This window comes from Leuresthes tenuis, unplaced genomic scaffold (genome assembly GCF_036924035.1).
Source record: "Leuresthes tenuis unplaced genomic scaffold, fLeuTen1.0.hap1 SCAF_24, whole genome shotgun sequence".
NCBI lineage: Eukaryota > Metazoa > Chordata > Actinopteri > Atheriniformes > Atherinopsidae > Leuresthes > Leuresthes tenuis.
Genome location: NW_027325378.1, coordinates 9,992,844 through 10,019,201, shown reverse-complemented (window position 1 = coordinate 10,019,201; position 26,358 = coordinate 9,992,844). Strand labels below are relative to the sequence as shown.

The 26,358-nt window shown below is 39.6% G+C and overlaps 1 protein-coding gene across 2 annotated transcripts; it reads left to right on the top strand.

The window, feature by feature from the left end:
* The first annotated feature begins 1,078 nt into the window (after window positions 1–1,078).
* dnajb6b (DnaJ heat shock protein family (Hsp40) member B6b) lies at window positions 1,079–26,201 on the top strand. Of its 2 annotated transcripts, XM_072378108.1 has the most exons (10): window positions 1,079–1,217; window positions 8,256–8,382; window positions 9,809–9,918; window positions 11,497–11,562; window positions 11,837–11,941; window positions 14,630–14,767; window positions 15,389–15,554; window positions 15,654–15,724; window positions 23,026–23,184; window positions 25,242–26,201. In XM_072378108.1, exons 2-10 carry the CDS (start codon window positions 8,318–8,320, stop codon window positions 25,349–25,351), a joined length of 990 nt encoding a protein of 329 aa, XP_072234209.1. In that variant the 5' UTR covers window positions 1,079–1,217; window positions 8,256–8,317; the 3' UTR covers window positions 25,352–26,201. The 2 variants fall into 2 exon arrangements, with proteins under 2 accessions (XP_072234209.1, XP_072234210.1); XM_072378109.1 differs by lacking the exons at window positions 23,026–23,184; window positions 25,242–26,201 and having other exon boundaries at window positions 1,080–1,217; window positions 15,654–16,543.
* Window positions 26,202–26,358: the final 157 nt, after the last annotated feature.

Here is a 26,358-nt window from a genome sequence, read left to right as displayed (position 1 = left end):
GTAACATGGAGGGGACAAAGCAAATGAGCCAGTATGTGCTTACGCTAGGGCCTTGTTTAATGTAATTAATCTGAGTTTTCAAAATCAAATAATCTGTTTAGTCTTGATTACTACTCTGACAGTACTCGACAGGTGGCGCACAGAGTAATTTGACTGCCGATGTACCTTCATGTTCTGTGACAACGGTTCCTCTTGTTAAACAAATTCCTTTATTTATGAAGATCGTTTATATCGCAGAATACTTCATCTGTGCTGTATGTCCGAAGCACAGGGAGGTCCTCTAACCACACTGCTGGGTCTGTGGTGTCACCATGGATGTGAAGGCAGGTAAGTGAAATCAGCGACTCAGTGCTGATGTGGATATGGCGGTGCGTTCAATGTTCTCCGTAAAAAATCAAGCAAATAAAAAACAATGTCATTGGTTGCAAAAACTCTCGCCGTTTCTGAATAATTTAACAATTACTTTTTTTATATCTCCCTTAATGTTGACTAGACCCTCCATGATCAGACAATGTAATATTACATTTATTTAGAACGTGAAAAAAGGCTTGTGAAATAAAAAAAATAATAATAAAAAGTGAAAGAAAACAAAGGCGGAGATTTGTTGAATGAAGAAAACGGAAAGCATTCAATATGCAACAATAGGCGTTCTAATCCCTCAGTTAATCAAACACAAATGCCTGTTTTCAAAGAATGGTCTCGTGTTTAAAACCAAACAAACCCAGATTGTGTATATTTCTTTGTTTTTTTTTTTTTTGTTTTTTTTTTTACATCCAGCTATAATCATTTCACAATTATCAAAGCACGCCAGGAAATTTGGGGCAGCAATGAACTTGAACACACGACAAGGACAAAAAAAAAATTGAAATGCTGTTTATATATTTTTTATTGATGTTGTAGTTGCATTTGTAGCAGTGTGTGTTTTAGTGCGTAATAGAAAAAATGTAAGTAACGTCCCACATTTTCTAATTTAATCCAATATCCAGTCTTTAGTAAATCCGAGACAAATCTGAAATTAATACAAAGGACCATCCGGTTTATACTGATTTCCGACAGCACCTGAATGCATCAGCGGTGGGCAAGGCCTGCTATCAGTAACCACACCACCTTCAGGAACCAGACACCACCAGCTGCTGCCACGGTTTCCGTACGGAGGCAGAGAGAGGGAAAACAGCAACAACAGGGAGGCCATCGGAGCGGACATTTCTTTCAGACCGGTAAGCACTTCTTAGTTTCGAATACATTTAACCGCCGTTAAGGTGAACACGGTGTCAGTTAGAGGTAAGAGCGATGAAAGCGTCTCTTGCTGCAGAGAGTCGAGTTTACGCGGGGATGCTACGCTGACATGTCCCCTGCTATTGTCTGTATTCTGTAGGATATGTAAACTCAATTTCTCTATATTTGGTTAATATGCGTCTGAGAGACATTTTTTTGCAGGGCTACCTGCTAATCTTAAGCTAATAAAGCTACTCGCTGTGGGTGGCCTTTGTCTCAAATAAAAAAAAAGAAGAAATTTAGCTACTGTTAGCTTTAAAATGAGGTAGCCTTTTAAACGGTCTGGTCTTGTTTCGTTGATGTCAGTTGTGAGGACGCCAAGCCTGTGTTTTGTTTAATATTGCTGTAAAATGTAACGCAAACGTTAGCCTGTTAAGGTATACCGTAAAATACGTAGGTTACGTCAACACTATTTTTGGTGGTCTTTTTTATCCTGTTATGCAACATGAACGGTTTTACCGATAAAGTTACGCTCCAAGATATATAGGCTCTTAAAATGCGCATTCAGCTTTAAGACTTTCTGGAAGTTTCTCTTAATGTGATTGGTTGGTAAGTAATCGCAACACCTCAGGTGTTTGATTGGTTGATTCTAGCTTCTAGAAAGTCCTGGGCGGCAATTACCTTAAATTCAGTACTTTTCCGCCAACGGTTGCCGTTGGTAACAAAAGCAAAGAATAGAACTAGCAATTTTTCACTCATCTATCATCTCAAAAACATCAGTACAATGTTTGACTTAGTTAAGCAAAACGCACAAACAGAGCAATTCCAACAGTTACGAGATGGAGTGCGCAAACGACAAATACGGTTTTCCTATTTGGGCATTTTCTTTTTAATTTTTCTCATTTTTTTCATATTAGCAGAACGTTTTGCAAACCTACTCAAGAGTTTTATCTATTGAGCATTTATGCTTACCAGTTTATTGTTGGTTAAGGAATGCATTTCTACTAAGATTTAGTAACTTTCTAATATAGAAATTGATTACCTAAATGAACTTGGGAAGTTTCATGGTGATATTTGCAATTTATTCTTATAGAAAAGACTGCTTTCCAATTAAACATATATATTAAAGCCCACAAGCTATCTATAAAGACTATTTTCTGAAAATACTTTATTTTAATAAAAAAAATATTATATTTTCCCCACCCTGAACAAGACATCTCCACTTCTGTACTGATTTTACTGAGAGGTTTGCTCATTTTTCATTCACCCGGAACTTTTACACGACCAAAAATAAATAAGTTACTTTGTTAGTCCAACTAAAACTGAGATTGAGTCTCTGAAAATGAGATTAACACATCCAGATAATGCGGGAGAGAGTCTAATTACTCCAGTATATGCACACTTCTGCCTAGACCTAGAATGGACCTTACATCTTTCTGTACAAACCATTAACTGTAAATGTATATTAATACAGCCAAATTCCCAATTAAGATGCTCTCGATCACATTCATCTGTTACAGTTTAATGCATTGTGATTGAAAATCAGCCCCTCAAGACTATGTGTCCACTTGTGGTTGCTTAAAACATTTCCAGACTGCCGCTCTGCTCTAATAATAAAATGATTAATTATAAAACCACAGGCTCACCCGACAGAATCACCATTGAAGTAACTTGAAGACGGCGTCTGTTCAGTTAATTTGGCCACAGATCGGAGTAGCCCTGTAGTATCTCATCTGAAGTATTTTATCAAGTGAAAAATGTCATGCGATTGTGTGTCTTTACTCAACTAGAGTTACTCTGACTGAAGAAAAACATCGATATATCAAAAAAGATCATTATTATCATGTATAATGTAGCAGTAATAAGGATAATGACCTCTTTCAGTCTTACATTGAACAATGTTTGGGCTTTTTTTTTTTTAATATAATGATTGAAGTAGTTATCTGAATAATTTTTTGAATAGATAAATCAGATCTCTGCAGCTGGAGATGATGAAAAGATGAACGGATATGGATAAGTAGCTCAACACACAGGTCAACTTAAAGTAAGGATATCTTGTTGGCTTTTACCACAGGGTTGTAACATCTACTAAGTATTTCATGAGACACACTGACACTTTTTGAAAGGGAATTCATTGGAGCCAGGGCTGCTTTGGAGTTGGTGCCCAGCTGCCATTGATACTATAGCACTTCAAGGCACATTTGAATTAAATTCTCTTTCAACAGTACGTTGTTTTATCCATCATTTATACAGTTCATGGTTGGAATAGAGATTTCATGTTGGGGATTCAGTGGACTGCAGTTTGACGTGAATCTATCTTGTTATCTTATCAGCGCAACGACAGTATGAGCACTTTTGTGAATTTTCTGTCCTGTTCTAATATCCATACATTTAAAACATTGCTGTATGTATTTGAAGCATTACTTGGCCAGAAATGTGGGTTTTTTTGTTGTTTTTTTGGCTCATGTTTTGCAAGACATCAGTTTTTGGCACAATACCCACTTGTTGATATGCAGAGCTTTCAGTCAGCAGTAATGTCCGTCTTCTGTCTCCTAGTAGAAATAACTGTTTTTAAAATCTAACAAGACAACAATGGTCTTAAATGGATTTAATTAACTAATCTTTTTCTTTTCCAAAGTAGCGCTGACGTATCCTCACATTCTTTGGGTTGATTACAGAGCCTTTTTGTTGTGAATTTAAACCTCTTTCACCACTTTCCATGAAATGAACTTCAACTGAGCGTGTTGGGGTCCTGTTTAAATGAGCAGCTTGGTACATTTGATCAAATCTGAAGACAAATATTCACTTAAATGAGCTTCTCGTCACGTGTGCACTTTGCAGGATTTCAAGCACAAATCCTTCTCTTGTCGCTTTGAATGATTTCAGGGAGGGAACAGACGTGTTATTGTGCTGCGTTTAGCTTTCACCTGCTTCTCTGTACTGTCAGCTGTGGTTTGTGTTAGGTCCTGGCTGCTCCGAGCTTGTTTTGTCCTGTGCTCTTGTCTTGTTAATGTCATATGTGTAGTGGTGTTTACATGTTCTCACTGACAGAGCTCCTCTAGCTGCCTTATTACAATGCAATGTTACAGTGAATAAAACAAAAGAGATATAATTTTGTATCTTATATAATCATGATTCATTTTTGGTGAGCATTTCATGTTGTAAGAACAAACTGAATAACGAATATTTAACTTGGGAGCTTTTGAGAAGCAGTAAATCGTTAAAACGAGTTCTTACCTCGATCGACTGCTTATGCAGAGACGATGTGGTGACTCAAGCTGAAGTGTAGGGTGAGGCTGGTTGTTTTTCTGCCTCTTAGTTTCTTGAAAGACACAGCAGTTTTAAGTTTTGTTTTTTTTTTATCTAATGCACGGCCGTTTTGTTCTCTAACTCCAGACAATCTCATTGGTTTTGGAATAGACCTTCCACAGCATCCCTGCACTTTCCTGTTGAAATATGATGAGTCAGACTTGGCACTGAAAAACACTAAGTTAAGTTTTACTTATCTGTGGTGTGCAGGGATATAAAATACCAACATCTTATTCTGGTTTCTGGGCTGGATCATTTGTAGACGCCCTTGAAAAGCTCTCTGCCGTTTGCAGCATCAACACAATTGGTGAGTACGGCATCAGGGCAAAGACTATAATAGTTTAAATGTCAGAGAAGTCTTTGGACTACATTTTTCTGTCTTATGAGATCGTAAGAACGTATGTAACAAGTTTTGAATTCTTATTTTATTTAGAGTGGGGAGTTGGGACTAATATTGGTATTGATGCACTCTTGTGGAATTTACCCAAAAGTTTTTCTGGCTTAGTCGGACACTATGACTAAGATCTGACCATGTTAATGGTGTCGTAGAAAATTTAGAGTACCCTAGAAATAATTCACATGGCGGTCCAAATAACGTTGATCTTCCATTAAATAGTCTAACCTCTTTGTATTTCTGGCTTCGTTTCTGGACTTTTAATCTCACTCAACAGCTGTTACATAATAGTACCCCTTGAAGAGAGAAGTCATTTGGCGCACCAGTGTGGTGCAGCTGGAAAAATAAACAGAAAAAATCTCAAACAGATGTTGCCATCTCCTGCTGCTCGACTTGCCTGGAAGTGTCTGCTCGCATTCTGCCGCTGCTACATGAAAAACACGAGCACTTAGATCAGCCCATGCTGCCGACTTCTCAGTGTGGCCTTTTGTACCTCTCTGCGGCTCCCCGAACCAGTGAAGTTGCTCTTGGTAAACTTGTCAAAGAGATTTAAATCCTCGGCAAACATCTACGTCCCCTCAGCCGGCTCCTGTAAACAGAGGAGGAGCAGCTCACCTCTCAGGTCTTCACCTCGTCATAAAGTGCAGAATAAGGTGCAATTTGTATAGCTGTGAGTGCACTTGCATTCATTAGATGTGAGCGAGCTGGTGTCTATGTATGAACTTCAGATCCAAGCTCAGGTGGTAAATGTAGAGAAGCACATTGTAAACCACTCGCGTATCAAAGGTTTTCTTTTTGGTATCAGTAATCAAAATGGGCGTCAGGGTAGTGCACTGAAAGGTACTCTGAGCTCCTGTTTTTACTCTAAGCAGCTCTGCTCACCTCTGATTGTTTACGTCACAATTTAACAGTTGGAACAAAAAAAATCCTGTTCACTGATGCTTGATGGGATTGGCTGACCCATATTTGCTCGCTCCACTCTGACGAACAGTTCACACTGAGTGTAGCAGGAATCCATCCCATATGGTTTGACTGTGTAATGCTACCGCAAGGCGTAAATCTGCATGCAAGTGTACAAATACACTGCAAAGTGCAGAACCATGAGCTAGATTTCTAGCAGTGGCTTTTGTCCATTAAATCCCAACTGCTGCAGGGACCCAGAGATGTTTGAGTGGGTCAGTAATGGCTGAAGTTTGGGAGGAAAAAGAAGCAGCATTTCCAAGAGATTTTGATTTGAGCTTTTGATCAAATCAATCACTTTCTGGTCCATATCCCATTATTCAGACTGTAGCCTATGGATGAGGATGTGAGTAAAAAGGTGGACATGATAGTTGTTTGGACAAAGGGGGGCTTAATATTAAAGTGTCAGAGGGGAGAACTGAAATTACCACCGGGCACGAGCATCTGAAAGCTGAGTCAAGTGTCTGTACCATGTTCCAACCAAGAGACACTCACTGGCACTGCCATGTGCCAAACACCCACAACCCCCCACATAACACAAACACAATCTAACCGCAAAGGCCACAAGTTATAAATAGCAAACAAATAGGACACAGTAGACTTGTGTTTTGCTCCCTGGTTTGTTTATCTTATTCAATATAATAACTAAGAGAAAATCCTCAACAGCTTAGGATTGGCTTTGGGTTTGCTTTGCATTTTTGTCTCATTTGATTTCCTGTCTGGAGAAACCAAATGCTTGTTTATTTGCTTTTGGTTATTAAGGTTATAAAGTGTGGAAGGAAATCCTGAAAGTTTTTTTGTTTTTTTAAATTTATCAGTTGTCTCAGGCTTCAGCATATACTTTGTTTTGTGGTTTTTGTGTTGGTCTTTTAGGAGGCTGCTGAAAACCAGGAATAGGTTTTGGTTTATCTCGAAGCACATGTTGATTCTTCCTCCCATTCTCTGCTAAGACTCCATTAAAGTGAGATAAAGATCGTGGGACATTTTTGTAATGTGAAATCAAGACTGGACTGCGGCCTGACCTGACCTGACGAACTGGAAGGTTTTTAGAGAAATTACATCCCCAGAGCCTAAACTGGTCAATTGTGGAGCTTTAGTTTGGGTTAAGGACCTGCATCTGTTCCTCTTTTTAATGCCTAATATTTCTGTTATTCTCTGACTTCTAACCTGATGTGAAAGTCCTTTTTTTTTTTTTAACACTTTCTTTTGTTTTTATTAATTTATCTGCATGGTTTATTTCCCAGTTTGGGACGAATAAAGTACTTCTATTTAAAACGTGGTGTATTATTGATTCTTCGGTCAGAGACAGCAGCCTGTGACTTGTACATCACTTAATCCCCCAACTGCAAGTTGAGACTCCAAAATCTGTTCTCCAGTGTGCCATTTGTTTGATTTTCTGTACACTTTGAGAGACCACAATTGGCAAGTTCGGGTGTAGGTGTTTTTAAGTATTGATCATGTTCAGAAACACTGCAGCTTAAGAAACGTTTTGTTTAAAGGTTACACCCCACTGTTTCCTTCTTGAATGCTGACAAAGGCAGATGAAGGGCAAGCCTCTCATTTGTGGGAGTTAAATGTCAAATGTTTTACTGTTTTTAATGGTTTTATTGTTCCACCCGATTGAGAATCCTGTAAGGATGGAATCAGGTGTACATTTAATGGTCAGGCCCATTGATACTCTTGAGTTCATTTGCTGTAAACCTCTCAGAATCTGATAGAGCAGCATGATTAAGTTACTTATGTTCGTTACCCTGATTTGTTATCATCCAGTAGGTATATAAACAGCAACCTGCCGAGCTAAGGCATGCTTTTTATAGTCAGAAATACATTTGTTTAGACGTGAGCAGATGTATATCTTCCCATCTTGGTGCAAGCTGAGATTTGTACTTTTTTTTTCTTTTCTGCCCTTCAGAAATGCAAATGTGGTGAAAATTTAAACAGCTGAAGTGTCTTCTTGAACTTTTGTGTCAGACTTGTTGTGTCTTGTTTATTTTTTTTCTAAGAGGTTTCGTAACTTCGTCCTTACGTCATGCTTGAAAGAAAAAAAGAATTCATGGCCTTGTTGCTGTCTTCAAAAGTAAAAAAGGGACTACATGTTTCATATCTTCTGATAGCCTCAGGCTGAAGGATGATCACTGAGTTATTGTATGATTTTTCTGGGCTTGTCTTAGCTTAACTGTCTTCTTTCCAGCATTGCTATTTCAGTAGAGTGCTACAGTGTTGGGTATTTCCAGCCTTTTTCACTGCCAATACCCCCTTCCTCCCCATTTTAAATCATGGTATCATGGTGGTCACACGTGGCTGTGCACAGTTGCAGTTTGTTGGGCTTCGCGTCGTCAGTCTAACATGTTCTAACAAAACGTTCCTATTTCCACAGAGGCCACGCAGAGGACCCTCGCTTAAAACGGCGCCTGCACGCAAACACACACCTACAGAGCCATGGGGGAGTATTACCAGATATTAGGAGTCCAGAAAAATGCAACGCAAGAGGACATCAAAAAAGCGTAAGTGCCCTTGAGTGTTTTATGCTCCATTTTCTCCTGGCATTACTGTTAAACGCCGGCCACTCGTGGGGTGTAATAAGTTAATAATATCCCCCCAGAGCTGTATAAACTGACACAAGGAGAGGGAGAATGCAGTGCAGAAAGTTTCCACTCCTCTTCCTGTAACCTTTCTGCTGTCAAATGCCTTCCCCCTTCACTCACCCACTATTACTCGCAGTCACCTAGTGAACGAGGGAGAGGGGGCTCTAGCTATTAACTTTTCCTCCTCACTGGTTTCTCATGAACGGGCTTTGTTTTGATAAGGAAAGTGATGACTCAAGGACAGAAATTAGCCCGTTAGAAAATTTAGGTGTTCAAGCGGACATTAAAAGTTATTTTGGGTGAAGCAGTGCATCACAAATGAAGTAAAAACACCAGGCATCAGAAACCACAGAGCAGCACTGATTGTTGCTGATTAGATTAATCCAACCATGAAAGCTCTGAGTCTGCTGTACCTGACCGTAAAGTCACCGCAACCCTGTGACCCCAGCTCGTTCTCACTGGTTTACCGTTAAATTTAGAATAAACCCGAATCTCGCGCTCTGGAAAATTTGACACCTTCGGTGATCCCTGAACTTTTCATCAGGCAAAGTTTATGTAATTTTCTTGTTGGCTTATGAGTGAATGCCTGCTTAATAATGTCAGGATTTAGCAGAGGATGGAGCCTCTCAAAACTGCTGGATCATGTAGAGACTCTTTGTCTTGTTTGTTGATTAGATTTAAAGGACATTAAATTACAGCCAGGAGGTCAAGTGATAATACTAACCTCAGTGATGTTCAGCATGAACATAGATTGCTCAGATAGTCTGCTCTCACATCTAACGAGAACTAACAGGCCTCTGACTACAAAGACCGGTATGTTGGTCGGTTATCAGCCACACATCATTGTTCATCTCATTCTGGCCGTCTGACCTATGGCCAGGCTTTAGGTGGCAAGATAATGTCAGACTGTAACATTGGTGTCAACTACAAAGACCGTTTGTTGGTCCGTAAGGGAGTGAATCCCTGGATTGTGTGAAGCCTTTCTTTCTTGCTGATTTTCAGTCCCTTGTCTTGTCCACAGCTTCTATGTCTGCTGCCGGGCAGAAACAAACAGCTGATGCAGCGTAAGCCGCTGTGCGAGGGCTGCGCTGCTTGTCAATGCAGTTCAGGCAGTCTTTGTTATTTCTGCCTGGGTGTGGAGAAGGACGGCGCGTATAGAATTGCAGCAGTGTGCATGTGTTTGGTGATGTCATGGCTGTCACCCTAAAAAAAGACGTATATGTAATAAGTTTTACGTATGGACGCGTTTTCGTCCTCTAACCTCTGTATAAGTTCTCAGTTGTTTGTAAGCTTTTGTCTATTTTTGCTGTGTGTGTGTGCTGTAACTATAAAGTATTTGTTTTAGTTACAGAAAACTGGCATTAAAATGGCATCCAGACAAGAACCCAGACAACAAGGAGGAGGCAGAGAAAAAGTTCAAAGAGCTGTCCGAGGCCTATGAGGTGCTCTCAGATGGTAAGATTTCACTTTGGGTCATGTGACGTAAAGACATGCATCATTCGATGAAACTGTCAAACAATGGTACAGCATTTTTAAAAGTTATAACGCTCAGAGTTGCAACACTAAGTCTCCTCTGTTTTGTCTGTATGAATGACCCAAAGGGGAACAACAGCGGCTTAATGAGAACATCTTTTTTACGCCGACATGTTAGTCCGACCAAAATCAGACGCCCGGTAATACAGCTGGGGATCAAACCACTTCTGCATGTACACGCTCAACTAGGCGCAAATGAGCCGAGGCTCTCAGTACATGCTCCACAGGTCCATCTTAGGGCATCTCTGTATAAAAACAGCAAAGTGTATAATAACACAGCCGGATTCCCAGTAAAGCATTCATTCACAGTCCATTAAGACTTCCTGTCAACTCGAGGTCACTAAAGCATTTCCAGGCTGCCGCTCTGCTCTGATAAAATCCTGATTTTTGTAACCACAGCATCATCTGACAAACTCGCCATTCAAGTAACTCAAACAACGTCTGTGCAGAGAATTCAGCTATTCTATACTCCACACGTAGGATGAACTCCCACAGTTGGAGGCCGCAGAAGGCCTCGATTGTTTTCTGACGTCGTCCACAGCGTCAAGGTGTCAGACACACATTAAATAAGTGTGTGATTAAAAGTTCTGTTTGTTAACGTTCCAGTTTGATGGAGCTGATTTGTCCTCCTTCCACCATCTTCCTCGGAATAAACAGTTCTCACACACATTTGGTTGGACTACATGGAGGAGGCATAGACTCTCAAAGCAGTACTTCTAGTTACTCGAGTGGCTGAAACTAATAGCATAGATACGATGGACCGTCAGGAATTCAAAAACGAGGGTTAGAGAAAACAGAGGAAGCCTGTGACGCCTAATCGGCTGTCTTTTTCTACCACTCACTGAGTCACAAGGTGCAGATGTTGTAGGTGTTTACGTTCTTTAGTTTCAGGCTTATTTAACTGGAACTTGTGTTTTCACACTTTGTTTTGGTTTTAATTTCACTTTGTCTCATGTGGCGAGACGACTTTTGAACTCCAGTTGGCTTGAATTGGACTATATTGTTTAAGTGCCTTGAGAAGACATTTCTTGTAATTTGGTGCTATGAATTTTAGTTAAAGTATAACTTTGTCCTGGCTGAAGTTGTCACGGCATCGCAGATGATAAAGATAAAGCTTTTTCAAAGTGGAAAATGAAGTTCAGAATCGAGTTTGCTTTGAATGACACAATTATCCAATGGTTTTGTCTGTTTTCTTAAAGTGAGCCTTACTTAAGAAAAAACCAGGTTGGATTGAGTTTTTGCTTGATATGGCAGTCATGATGAGATGTTTTGCTTTTTCATCAGACAAAAATTTGATCTGAAGGTTTATGTAATCGACCTTTTGGTCGTTTGCTTTTAGTTCTGTGATAATTAAAAGAAAATGTGAGACCAAATGCAGTTTCACACTCTGAGAACTTTTATAATCTGAATTTCGTTTTATAACCCAAGTGCGAGGAAAGTTATGACCCTGTTTTGTTTTGCCAGTTAATCTTATCTCAAATTCTTTTCCGTCTGTCCCAGAAAACAAGAGGAATATTTACGACCGGTACGGCAAAGAAGGCCTCTCAGGAGGAGGAGGAGGGGGAGGTACGGAGAGGATTTTCCAAATGGCAGAATATATGTTTGTGTCATGGATGTCACTGATAAGATTTAAGCTGATATTAGCAGATATTAACATGGAAATGACACATTATGATAAGGATGAAAAATAACATTTGATTTTTAACCATGTTTAATTCAAGTGGAAAGTGCTTCCATTTTTTTGTGTTTGAATGGTTTTATTTTGACTTGCAATGATGGCTGTGTTTGCCATGAGGTCTCTTGATTAAAGAAAGCTTTATTTTTCTTGAATGTTTCACAGGAGGCCACTATGATCACTTTGGCGGCAGCAGCTTCACATTCCGAAATCCTGAGGACGTTTTCAGGGAATTCTTCGGAGGCAGAGATCCATTTGCAGATTTTTTTGGTACGTCCTGTCCGTTCCCTCACAGCCACTAATGGAGTCTTTATAGATGCATGAAACAGAGGGGGAGTCACACGAGTGGACGGGGGTATGCAGTAGCTATTATTAACCTGTAAATTTTATCTGGTCAAAAATATACACCGGTGGCCTGGAAAATCTCAACGGAGAGAGAGAAAAAGCAGCAGGTTTATGTTTGTATGCAGAGAGTTTTCCACTTCCTAATTAATTTGCTCATTAGCCAGCAGGTCCTGTGGTGTGAAAATATGGTGGATGGGGCGTTCGACCCAGGCAAAAAAAACCCAGTGTTAATCCCTCACTACGCCGTGATGTGCATCTGCAATACACTCCGCACTGTTCAGCTCGAGAGGTCGTCTGCCACTAAATGTCACACACTGGAAAACACTGAATGTCTCTGCAGGGTGTCGACTTCAGCTTCATTATGTGCCCAGATTCCATTTAATGGGCTCTAAACCTTTAGCTGTGTTTACATAATCCTTTGCATAAATGTAAACGCAATTGTCTAATTACAGAAAAGCAAAAGATCCTTCAGCTACGGTGCAAGACTGATGTATGAAAAGATCAAGTAAAAACCAAAGATGAGGAAAAATTGAATAGATACAAATAATTACAAATGGAGAACAAAGCGAGCTCCATTTACTAGGGGAGCTGAGGGGTTTCTGTGGTGATTGATTCATTTAAATCTGTATTTTTTCATACATACATAAACTCTGAATTACCTTTGTCGTTGCTCCTCATTGTTGACAGTTGTGGCTAAATAATTCAGATTGATTTTAAAAGAGTTGCTGTAAACATTTAGAGATTCTCATCTGCTTACTTTGTTCTGTACTGTGTTGGTGGGGGTAAGTAGGGTAATGCAGTGTTGGTCAGTGTCTTTTGGCACTAAACAGTTAATTGTTAGTAATTGTAGTAAGTATTATACAGTGATAGGCTGTTGGTGATTGTTCCGGGGCGTCTGGGTTCAGTGAGAGGCTGATTGGGAGGCATGTGCAGTTCACCTCACGTAGCTCTAAATAAGGAGTTTGGACGCAGGCACAGGATGGATTTAAGCGTCTACATCACTCAACTGGAATGCTTTCAAAAATAGCTTCCATATTAAAACAAAAACAGATATAATAACGCCAAGTGTGCACTGTGGGTCACAGCACATGTAATATGTGTTGTGATTCAAGCTCTCAACTGTTGATTGCTTTTGTAAATTTCCTTCACCGCGCTGACGTGCTATTGTCATGTGTTGCTATAAGATAAGCTGGCGGAACACAGCTGTTGCTGTTTACACTCCTCAATAAACAGTGACCATAAAAAAACATGCTAATCATAAAGCTGTCCACAGCACCATGCTGAAGAGTACAGATCAAATTCTATTTTCACTCAAGATAATCTTTATTATGCTTGACTTATTGGCATACAGCTGGGTATATCGAGTTCATTTCAGCGTTTAGGCGTATTCCCTTCAAGATCCATTTTGGTTTTCTCAATCCTCCTTAAGATGGCAGCCAGAGACATCGGTCCAGATATGCTTTAAAGTCCCATCCAGCTTCCAGCCATGGCTGTTAAGCAGCTTGTCTCAGTGAGCAGCAGCAGCTGGTCCTGTGGATCTGTCACTCAGTCACATCAGAGTGTCCAGCAGGGCGAGGGGAGGGGGCAAAGTTGGCCCAACATGCTGTTGAGACAAATACACACAGCGGCAACGTCCCAGCCGTCTGCCAACAACAGCACTCTTATTTTCAAATGAACGTGAAGAAAAAGGAGATGTCAGCTGACTCTTCTCTGAACTCGTCCAATGTTGGACATAAAACAGAAATTTGACTAAAATCCATCAGCTTCTTTAACTCAATTTGTAGCAGTTTCACCAGTTTTTCTACATGATGGAATCACTGGAATTGTCTTTAGAATTATAAATAAATATAAAAAATAGTCTTTGTTCTTAAATCTGAAGACTTGACCGGTCTGTGAAAGATTTGTCTGACCACATCTGCATGAGTGACCCCCTTTAATAATGCCTCACAACTCAAGAATTGAACCACAGTCCAAGAGTTTAAACAACATTCCTCACCAGCTTCTTGTACAGCTCTGTTCGAGCTCATCTCCCTGTCCTTTAAGGTTGTCTTCTTAGCAAATGGACAGTAACACAATAACAACTCTGTTCAGGGGAGACTTTTATTTTAAGCTTTCTGTTCAAAGCTTTCTTGCTGCAGCCTCGGTACATTCAAGGTTGAAGGAGGAGTCTCCTTTCAGTGAATGGTGCCAGTATCCAGCCTTGTCCTGCTGGACTGACCCAGATTGGCTGAACACAATTAGTAGCAGGTCCACGGGGCTTTAGGATGAGAACTGGTGCGTGGCACTCTTGTCAGTTTTTACGGATAAGAGTGTTCCAAAAATGAACAAGTGCTGTGTCATTCTTCACTGCTTTTTCCTAATCAGGCACTTTAGTTTTTAGAAGCTGCAAATGTTTTCTGAAAATAAAAAAGCTAAATAAAGAAGCCCAACAACAGATGAGGACCATGAATCATTCAGAAGCTAAAGCACTAGATAGATGGATATTTCCTATTACAAGGAGCGAAGACCAACATTTCAGATTTCTCCTCTTATACATATTTGATGCATTGATCACGCGTCATGGTCTTGCATAAGTGCGTTTGTCATTCACACACGACTTTGATTTCTTCACAGCTGATGACCCGTTCGATGATTTCTTCGGCAGCGGTCGCAGCCGTCAGAGAGGTGCAAGCAGGAGCAGGATGGGTGGTTCCCTTTTTGGTTTCGGTAGCTTTCCAGCCTTTGGGCCCGGCTTCTCAGGGTTTGATTCAGGTGGGCACCTCCCAACAATGAATTTTGAGATTGAATCATCATTGATCTATAAGGAATTAAATGGTTTATGCGACTGTCGTATTGTTGTGGAGCGACTCTTATTTAACCTGCAGTCGGTGGTGATGTTGGGGGGGGGGACGGACTCTGAAAACGACCGGTTTAAGCTTACATGCTAATGGTGCATCGACAAGATAAAGATGCAAAAGATCTGCGCCATCAAACGCTTTCTGTGTGGACCTGTCATGCAAATGACATCCAGTACAAACTGTTCCCGGTAAAGCTAGCATGTCGCAAGTTTACAGAGGCTATTCACTGTTATTTTTGTAAAGCATCCTGTAGAGTATTTATGATACATTTAGTATCGATAATGATCATAGCATTCCATCGCTTAAGACCATAATTGCAAAATGTACAGGTGCTTTGATGAGGATGTGTCGTAAGTAGAAAAAAAAGTTGAATAATTCCCCTGTGATTTTGAAAAGTGTTTTCTTCTTTTTTTCTTTCTTGAAATGTACATCCCAGATGTTTGGTGGAAATTGGGAAGAATTCCCTTTTTTCCACCCTTTTTAAGCAAGATTTTTTAATTGATGAATGAATTTTCCCCAAATGTTTGCTCTTTAGGTTTTAACTCATTTGGAGACATGGGTGGAGGAGGGTTCACCTCCTTCTCTTCTTCTTCGTTTGGTGGTGGCGGCGGCGGAGGAGGAGGAGGAGGAGGGATGGGTAACTTCAAATCGGTGTCCACCTCCACTAAGATCGTAAACGGCAGAAAAATTACCACGAAACGGTACCTGAATGTTCATGAATCTGCTTTAAAAAACGTTTCTAATCGCTGTTTCTCCCCCGGTTTCTAAAGAGCCTTTTGTCTGTGTCTGCACGTGAACAGGATTGTGGAGAATGGCCAGGAGCGGGTAGAGGTGGTGGAGGATGGTCAGTTAAAATCTCTAACAGTTAATGGTAAGGAGCAGCTACTAAGACTGGATAACAAGTAATTATGTCGCCACAATATTTGACCAACACACAGTTTTTCTCATCTGGAAAAACTCCTGCAGTCGGTCTCTCCTCTCTCTGTCCTCCTGCATCTCATTCCCAAAGAACATTTTTCTCATTTTAGCTTAACAGCCAGGGAGGCGAGAGACATTTTCTCAGTATTTGTATATTTGTATTTATTCTCTTTATTTGGAGGGGACCAGCTTGCTGGGGTTAGTTTTTTGTTTTCTACAATGATTAAATTGTACTTTTCTGCAATATGTGCACAAAGTGCTGTACATTTTTTTTCAATTTGGGGTGTATATTGTCTTGTCGTGTTGTTGCAGGAAACGAGATGCTGTACATTTGACTTAACGCATGTCATTTTTGCTCTTTTCATTTGACCAGTTTAACAAGTGAATGAGAAGCTTAACCAACCTCACCCTAATGTGTTTAACATGAATTTCACCCTGCTAACCTGTTGGCTATTGTTCATGCGAGTGTAATAAGAATGGCATAGATTATTAATAAATTAATTATAACACTTTGAATTTTTTCTTTTACATTTGTTTGTTTGGGAAAAGAAAAAAAGCCACAGTGTGTTTGATTTGTTTGTGCATGATTGCTGTTCGAAGGAGGCCGTGGTATGGTTTCACTTTAACTATGCCAGCAGCTCAGACTGTGAATCTGATCCACAAAACTTTACTGTGTTGATGGACACACGCTTTTTTTTGTTCTTTCAAAGAGCTCAGATTTGATCAATAAAGTCTAGTTTGTGGAAGTTCACGGAAAATACCACTGCAGTCACCTGGTGTCTGTGTGTTTCTTTTTTGCTTGAGTGCCTTTGAATCATCTCACTGCTCATGGACATGTGTGTGCTGTCTGTTTGTGCCTGATCACAATTAAAAAATCTGCTTTCCACAACTGCAATAAATGGAAACCACACCGGCTGGTTCTTTTTGTACACTCACTCTCCATCATACAGTGCATCGTGTGCAGTATCTTAACACACTAATGTCTCAGTGACTCACATTAGGGCTTGGTCCACTGCCTTACAGCACAGTATACCAGAAGAGTGTGTGTGTGTGTTCTCTCTCACAAGAAGTAATCTTTGTCATTATTAATTTTTCAAGATGAGAGAACTCTTGGTTCACAGTAAAGACACGCCTGTCTTCATACCTTCTTTCAAACCCCCGAGGTCTTTTTTTTTTTTTTTTTCTCTCTCTCTCTCTCTCTCTCTCTGTGGTTGGTATGTGTGACCTTTACAAACCAGGTAAAAATGAATCCACGCCCATTTTGAGGATCCTTCTGCCCTTACCTGTACTTTCTCTCTCATCACCACTCCCATGGGCAGACTTTGTTATATAAGTGCTTACACTGCACGGTTCAGTCCGTTTAACATGTCATTGTATGTTTAAGCACAGATAACACATGATTATATTTGGAGACATTTCTTAAATCTGGGTTTTTTTTTTTGCATGTTGCACCCAACGCGGTGCCAATTCTGGGTTAAGTTGGGTTGAGGCTGTGATTACAGCTGACCCAGAGGAGAAAAATAAGGGTTTCTAGAGGAATGTGCTCAAGGCTAGTTTATTTACACAAGCCCCAGTGCATGTTTGTGTGAGACGCTTCAGGAGAGTGGAACTGATTAGAAAGAGCAGGGTGAGGCCATTAGTGAGTCAAGCTAAAACATTGAGGCTTCACCATCACTGACCCTGTTTTTTTTTTTTTTTTTACTAAGTGTGACAGCTATAAATATAAGTGTTTGAAGTGGACATGTTCGGCGGTTTGAAGGCCGCCCGCCCCTTGTGTTTAGCTCGTTTGTCTTTCAAATTTTCAAACGAGTTCCTCTTGAGGCAACTAATGCGCTTGCGCAGTCCTGTTGCTAGGTGACACTTCAGCTCTGCGCCTGTCTTACTTACAAAGCCTGAATATGGTCTCTTCCTTCAGTGTGTGTTTGTGTTTGAATGTGAAAAGTGAGATGGATGTCAGTGTCTTTTTTCTCTTTCGTATTTCAGTTTAATTGAATTCAATCACAATACAATTTTATACAAAATGACGGTCACACAAAAGAATGGTAATAAGGTGTAGGAGTGTAGTTATAGTGCTATAGCGCCCTCTTCTGGACACTGGGGTCATTGACGTTAGTTTGATTTGGTCTGAAAAACCTTATATAGCCTATGTTTGACATATACGTCACTATATGGCTGTAGATCAGTACAAATATTAGGACTGTAATTCTGCAATGTTTTCAGTAACTATTACTTGAGCCCTTGTTCGAAATTTGCACCAATTTATGTATAAAGCTATGCCGAATTGTACTAAAAACTATCACTAAATGACTCAGAAACGTTGGAAAACACAAAAACTGGATTAATTTGAAGAGAAGTCTGTTGCCGTGGGCAGCATCTTCAGCGTTCATTCACATTGGACGTTGGAGACGATCTTATCAGGAGGTAAAGTTCACAGTAAATCTTTTTAAAAAGTACATGTAACCATGTTTGGTGTTCAGATTAACCAAGTTATGGATTTTTTTATATAGCTTTTGTACATATTCAGACCCTTAAAATGAAGAACCCTCTCTGCATATTCACTGTTTAATTTTGCAGTTTAAAGCAGCCCAGCTATTCAGGAATAGGTTACTTCACAGATTACGTCATTTGAATCATTATTTTATGCCTATTACCACCAAAAATGTGTGAAAGGTATAGAAAGAATACAGTAAATTTAGAAAAATCAACATTATTAGATATCCCTGACTAACAAAAGAAGAATTTCTTCTTTTCTCCAAACTTTAGAGTGTGAGGGTGGACTTTCATGTGGCCACTAGATGACACTGTTGTATACAAAAGCATAACACAAATGGGATAAAAGATCATTTCTGGGAGAACAATCGCAGAATCTGGGGCAATTATTGGATTAAATTGAGTGATATGGCCATGTAGACATTTAAAAAAAAAAAAAAAAAAAACCGGACGACTGAAAAGTAACTACTCAATAAATGTGCATTTTTAAATGTGACTAAATGTTTTTGTCAATTATTTGGTAAATTTGTCACATCCTTCAGCCAGGGAGGAAGTTGATCTTTGAAATAAACTTTGGCTTCTTCCCCTCTGACCATCTGTTCCAATATGACACAGTGGAGTGATTTATTGTCAGTTTCCTCAGGTTATGATCGATGGCTTCCTGCTGGCTAAAAGAAACGTCCAGTTTTAACACCCCCCACCACCACCACTCTGGAAAACCCTGCGTGCTTGACAGCTTAGCACGAAACCACGACCGGGCCCTGAGCCTCAGGCCACTTTATGAATGATGGGAAAGATAAGCTGCCAGTTTCTCTTTGGCTGTGTCTGAACAAGGACTATCTGCCTGTGTTCAGCAGTAAAGTCACATAAGCAAGACACCAGACATCTTGAACCCGGGGAAGATGGACTGTTGAAAATAATCTGGTTGTAGTTGTCATGTGGGGTTAGCCTCCTTCTAAGCAATGATTTATTTCAGGCATCCTCAGTGGTTAACTGAAGCTCCAGCCTGCTACATTTGTCCGTCACAAATAGATTTTATGTCTCTTTGTGTTGAGGTGCGCGCTGTTGCCTGTATTTCAGTCTAGACAGTGTGCGTCAACACAACCGCGCTGCATTGTTTAGCCTGGAGACAAATGACAGGCGCTCTCAAGACAATAGCTGCAAATGAAAGCATTTAGGAGCTCAACTGTGCTCTCTGTGCTTTTGAAATTAGGTCCTTAATTCATAAAATAATAGACGCACTTTTATAAGCATTAAAAAAATCTCATTATCATGACTGCTCGTTGATATCATCTTTGTTTAAATGAATTAACTGTTCATGGATTATGCAACTTGATAGCAGAAGGAGTCTTATCACCAAGGTAACCGGACTCTTAATAGATGCAAATATTGATCCTTGGGGGTAAAGGAGGCTGGAATAAAGCACTCAACCTTGAAGTCACAAGCTTTTTGACTTAATCCAGCCATCTAACTTCACCTGATAGGATCACAAAACGAATGCAGGTTTGGATTACTTTTCTTTTTTTCTTTTAGTTGCAGCCTAGAGAGGAAAGCCACCAATTGTCTTGTTGTCCGGTGGCCCACTGAGAGCTGGTGTCTCCTTGCAGGGTCAACATTGTATTTTTAAATGTAGTTTCAGTTTAACAAGCTGGTTTGTAAACTCTGAAAATAAAGAAATTCAAGTCTCTGGCAACAACCGCATAAATCACCATAGAGTTGAGGTATTTTAGCGAGACAACAAGAAAATAACCACATTCTGTATTACTACTCTGCCAGTTTCAGCCTTTACCCAATGGAAAAGCATTTGTGACAAAGAAATTGGACCTGGGTCAAAGTGGATGACCTGCAGTAATAAGAATCCTATTCAAAGAGAATTGAAATCCAGCTATGTCTTTGTCTTGGGTAAGGCCTGAGCCTGAGATTAGGGAATTGTCTTTGATTGTCGCAAAACCCTTGAGCTCCACTTCCACAAATCCCTCTGAAGTATATAGAGATGGTTACTGAATTTCAAGCACAGAATTTAGATGTGTTTTTTTCCAAAAATAAAATGCAAATCAACTAATATGTATAAAATCAAGATATTTTGTCCAAAGTCTCCGAACAACAACAAAACGTCCTTCCTATAGTGAAATAGAAAATATAAATTCTGACCTGACCTACACAGTTTTGGCTCACTTCACTGTGTAGTTGCAGAGCCTTCGTCGCTGTCAATCTCTAAATGTTTCTTGTCACCATCCAGAAGCTTCTTGCTCTCATCTGCTGGTATATGCTGTCTGTCTTACACTGCTGAGTGTTAGGAAAGCTTTTTACAATGGCAGCTTTCAGTTCTTTTCAAAGGTTATCATTTGGATTCGAGTCAGGACTGTTGACCTTTTAAAAAAGTAAACCTTTTACTTTTCAGCCATTCTTATGTGCTGCTGAATTGAGATGGTCAGATGAAGCCTCTTGGAACAGTGAAGCTTTACAATCCTAGTTGTTATATAACATCTAAACAATTTGTCATGACCTCAAACTTGTTTTAGTATTTGTGTTGCCATCCCTATTTTCTCTTTGCCATTTTGTTTGTTCAAAGCTACAAATTAAATAAAAGATCACATATAACATCTTACTGTATTAGTTAAAAGCAGTTAAAGACATCCTCACACTGCCAGATATCTTGTTATTGCATCTTGCTCCATCTCATCATCTGTCAAACAACCCACACATAGGGCTACAATCCCTTTTACACTGAATGATAGACTTAAATATATCCACGCTAACATATCCTTCCGACTTTATTTCAGCTTGTTATATATACCTTTTCCCTCACTTTTATACATATGCACCCATCTTCCTGAACATTTTCCAATGCTATGAAACTTATGCACTTTAATAACACATTACTTTAAATGAAATGGGCAAAAATCAGCAGTTTAGGTAAATTACAAGATGAATCAATGCTGTTTCTGTTTTGGGAGCAAGAAATAATTTGTCATTGATCACATGATGTTTGGGAGGATGATACAAGCCTCAAATTGGGAATGAACCTGCAAATTAACCTTCTTGAAGATACATGATTTAGAGCCTCAGGTGATGTGTCCCATACTACTATTGGATGTGTATTTCAGGTTGTTGTTCTGTTACAAGACTTTCACCTTAGACATAGTTTTCTGACACTTGGCCACACATTTTGCTCTAAAATGCACTGTTTATCCTCTGATTGCATCATTTATTTTAATAGATTCAATACCTTTTGTATCAAAGGGAGCAAAGCAGCCCTGCAGCATGACAGAACCGCCACCATATTTTACTATTTGCTGGGTTTTCTTTTCCTCAAGGGCTTCATTTGTTGCCTAAGAATACAATGCTCTACAATCCCAAAGAGCTCTACTTTATCCCATAAAGAGTGTGACATATCTGTAAACATTTTATTTAACATTAGTCCTGCCTTTATGTGTTTATGCATTTGGCAGATGCTTTTATCCAAAGCAACTTACAAATGAGGACATAACATTAGCGCTAACGTCAAAGCTAACAATTTATATGCCTTTCTTTCAACAGACTAGTTCAGATGGCTTCAGCAACTTTTCATAGATGCTGGATTGTGTTTTTACCACAGTTTTTGCTTAGCACCATTTTGTGGAAGCCTCTTAACAACTTAAGTCTGCAAAACTTAATTGACATTACTAAGTGTATAAACCGGGATTTCAAAATCTTTTGCAACTTTTATGTCTCACTACTGTGAGAAAGAAACCGGAATCAGTCAACCTCTTTTTAATGCAGTAAAACTGTCATTCATTGGTTAATTCAGGGCACATTAACTATAAAATTCAAGCGGATTTAAGTCTCATTTGTTTTTTAAAATTTTGTTTTGATAATAAATATTTTTTTAAACACACTATCAATATAGTTAGTGATCAATAATTCAGGTAGCTAATCATTTGGACCAGAGCTGTACATCTAACTCTTATAAATCAAAGAGAAAACAAGGGATTCAATCATTGATTTAAGTGTGATGTAAATGCTGAAACGCTCACATAGGTATGATTTGCACTGACATCAGTAAATGTCTCTGATGAATTGTGTTGTGTTTAAGTCCAGACTATCACACATTGTTTAGGGGATTTTTGAAATGCTCTTGCAGATCCTCCTCTAAATGGGACCAGTTTCAACACAGCGAGCATCTGGCCTCCTTTCTTCTCCTCTCTGCTGCCTTAATTACACAACACAATGGCGATGAGATCTGCCTGTAATCTCCCAGCATAATAACCCCCCCCAACACCACCACCCTATTCCCTGCCTGCCACTAATTCAATATAAATGTAAATTACCTAGAGAGAAGAATAACCAAATTTCATTTTATTTACATGACTAATCACAATAAAGTCAGGCAGATGAAATATGAATGAAATATATGGCTGGCGTTTGAAAAGCAAGGGGGGTTTGGGGGAGGGGGGCAGGCTGTGTATCCTGAGGGATTTCTTCCATATCATTTTTGTTGTTTCTTGTTGGTTACATCAATATACCTTTTGGACTCGTACTCAACTTGCTGTAATAGATGTGTGTATCTATTTTCTCCTGTTTGATTGTATTCAACTGCCAAGGGCATCAGAAGGCAATATGTTTTCTTTTTTTTTGCCACACATATCTCACGTCAGAAGGGTGAAATTCACAAAGGGTTCATGGGGAGAAAAAAAAAAAATGTTGAGCACCTCAGGCAATTCATCCAGACAGCGAAAAGCTTAGATGTGATTCATTCCCACTTTTCTCTGCTCACACCCGCAGACATTGCAGCCCAAGACCCCTTTGAGGAGGAGTTTCGTCGCTGCAGACAGAACACACTTCCTGGCCTCGGCTTGCACCAGCGCTACCTGAGGAACTCCGCCCAAAACCCCACAGAGGAAGAGGAGGAGCACGGCCAACAGAGTCTGGGACAAACTAGAGGTCCGCCCACCCACCACTGCAGAGTTGATTAATTACCAGCACACAGAGCTTTACTTTAAAGAGTCTTAATGAGTGCAGCTAATTGTCTGCTTTTGTGTCTGATGGCCACACAAAGCACCATAAAGACAGTGGCATGTTTGATTGGCAGATGTAAACACAGAGGACGGAGATGTTCATTAGGCAGCTCTGTTCTACGATGTGGCTACGACCAGAGGTCAGAGTCCACCCCCTGTTTTCCTTCACGGGGTCAGGAAGTCAGACACAAAAGCTGAGCAATTATCTGCAACACACAGTTGCTGAATGTATTATAATGGTGGCTTCGTTAGTTCAGGCGGGAACCTTTAATTTCAGTGTGCATAGTTCCTGCTGAGATGCAAACAAAGGCCCTGATTCTCTATGTCTCTCTGAGATAATGACACAAACTACTCTAATATGGCTCCTCAGAGAGTTTTTAACAAGAACGTCTTTATGGAACTCAGAGTTGAAATGAGAGCAAAAGCAGCACCAAGTTAAAAGGATAAAGTTAACAAACATATTCTAGTATCTTTGGTAATGGGTAATTAATCATCCACAAACACTTGTAGCAAAGCTTCAAATGACCAATAAAGACATATTTTGGTGGCCAAATTGCCTATATTTCCCTTTGGTGTCGCATTGATCTCCTGGAAAAGGGCTGCACCAGAACTTTTTTTGCAGTATAATTAACACTTTTTAAAAATGGATAACCTTGTGCATTTTTAACTCCCCACAAAAGAAAGACACAGTGTTACCAAATGCCTTTAATTGAAATTCTGAATGTCTATGAAATTCCTTAACAGAGGAGTTATTCGACTCATCTTTAAAATCTGAAATCTCAAAACTGCCACATAACCCACGAACAACACAGGCGCAACGGGATTGTGTGTGACATCACAAATGTACACCCCTGCTCAAGTCCAGCCATGTAACTGACCTTTCTGTCTCCAGTCAACACGTACAATGTGAATAGCAGATGTGTTTTTCCCCTGCTGTATGTCGCTCCCCTGCTCTCTCTGTACATCTTTCGCTCTTTCTTTCTGATTTCAAATCTTTTGAATTGTACATTTAACTGTGAAGTACTACAGACAGAATATCAGACGTGATGGTCTCAAGGCTAAAGAGGTGAGGGACCATCTTTTTTAATCAGCATACAGTTCAAAAGGCAGCATCTGCAATGGTATGGGGTTGCATTAGTGCACAAGGTTTGGATAACTTGGACATATGTGAAGGCTCCACTAACCCTCAACAAGCTTTTGAGGATGACATGCTACCATCCAAATGGAAGCCTCTCTTATTTCAGCAAAAATAATTCACAACCACATTCAGCACATATTACTACAGCATGGTGGCATATTAAAAGAGTCCAGTTACAAAACTGTGAGGCAACACAATGGTAAATATGCTTCCCCTGAAAAGTGTTGCTGGTATCGATGTCAAAATAGCATACATTAAAAGAGATTCTCAGGTTCAGCAGCTGATATCTGTTTTTTGTACCATTTTTGATTATTTACAAGGCTCAGATTTTGCAAATGAAAGCAAAAAGGTCATCTTCATCCAAAAAACTAAGAACCAGAGCTGTTCACAAGTTAACCGATCGTGTAACTTAAACAGTTGGTAGGATGCCAGGTTTTACTTGAACAAGTTACGTTCACATTTAATTCTACTGATGACATTCTATATTTTGTTAATGACTTAGTAGAAAAGAGTAAAACATTTACTTGACTGGACATTACATTAGACAAAAGATGGGGGGAAAACACTGATTAGCACAACTGTAAAGCACATAACCCTCCATAGGACAGCAAAGAGTTGGTTTGGTTTGGTAATCGTACTGCATAATTACTGAGCTTTAGAGGTGCTCCATATCAGATATTTCTATTCATAAAACTGAGCAAGGCAGCTTATACATGTTCTACAAATACAAGCGAGTGTTTTATTGATATTATGAACATTTTGAATCACAGCTTATGAACCTTAATTTGACAGTGATGTATTTTACATTACTCATGACTTTGGTCTTTTGTTTTTTAATTTCAAAGGACACATGGACTCCAAGAGGAAGAAACTGTGGCTAAAGGAAGCAGAGTCCAAAAAGAAACGAGCTCCTCGATTCTTCCCTCGGTTCAATGGACTTGGTGCCTTTTTTTAAACACTTCACACGCATGTACATGCTTTTTATTTTCTTTTTTCGGCAGAGGTGCCATCAGTTATACATGGCATTAGTTTATTTTTGCAAAGCGTCAGAGACCCAACGGCTCCACTGCTGCGCCATATCTTCTCCTGTCTATCGGCCGCAGTACAAAGCATATCTCCTACCTGCTTTTATCAGCCATTCAAAAGCCTGCAGAGACCTCACTTTAACGTTTAGCTTTGTCCAAGATATGTTGAAGTGGTTCACGTGTTGCTGTATTTATTGTGGGTGGGCCCTGAGGATGTACAGTGAGCATTCAGAACTTAAATTAATCTCTTACGAGTGGGCTTTTCTCATTTTTACAGCATGTTTTGTGAGTGTACAAAAGGGTTCAGGTAAAAAGGGGAACTACAGGAGCAGTTTTGCTTGATATGAACATGATTGTTACTGCACTAATACTATACAGTTTTTAAGGGAAGTGAAGGTCAAGCTATTTGGTGGATCCTTCTTTCATAAGAGACAAAGAGGGAGAGGAGTGGCAGGGGACTGCGAGAGTAAAAGAAGTTGAAAGCATTGGAAATTATTATGCAGATTAACATGTTTTGCTCTCTCTTAAATCAACCCTAAATGACATCATCCACAAGGTGAAAAGTCACCGTTACCTTTCTAAAATGCTGTTTTTTTTAAGGATCATTCTTTTTAAGTGGATTAAGTAATGATTTCCCCCACAGTCTTTGATAAAGATTTAAAAACAAAACACTTTCCTGCATATGATCAGTCCTTGAAAGATTGTTCTCGTGATAAACTGTGAATGGAAACGTGGAAATGTCAGAGAAATTTTCTGTGAAATCCACCATTAAAATTCTTCAAAGAAACATTTACTCAATGGCAGTCAACTTTTTATCATATAAAATCACATTTTATCACACTAAGGATTATTTCATCTGCTGGGTCTGGCTGAGAAGGTAATGTCGATACTGATCAGACTGTTCAGTGGGTTTATCGATGTAGAATCTTGCCATTTA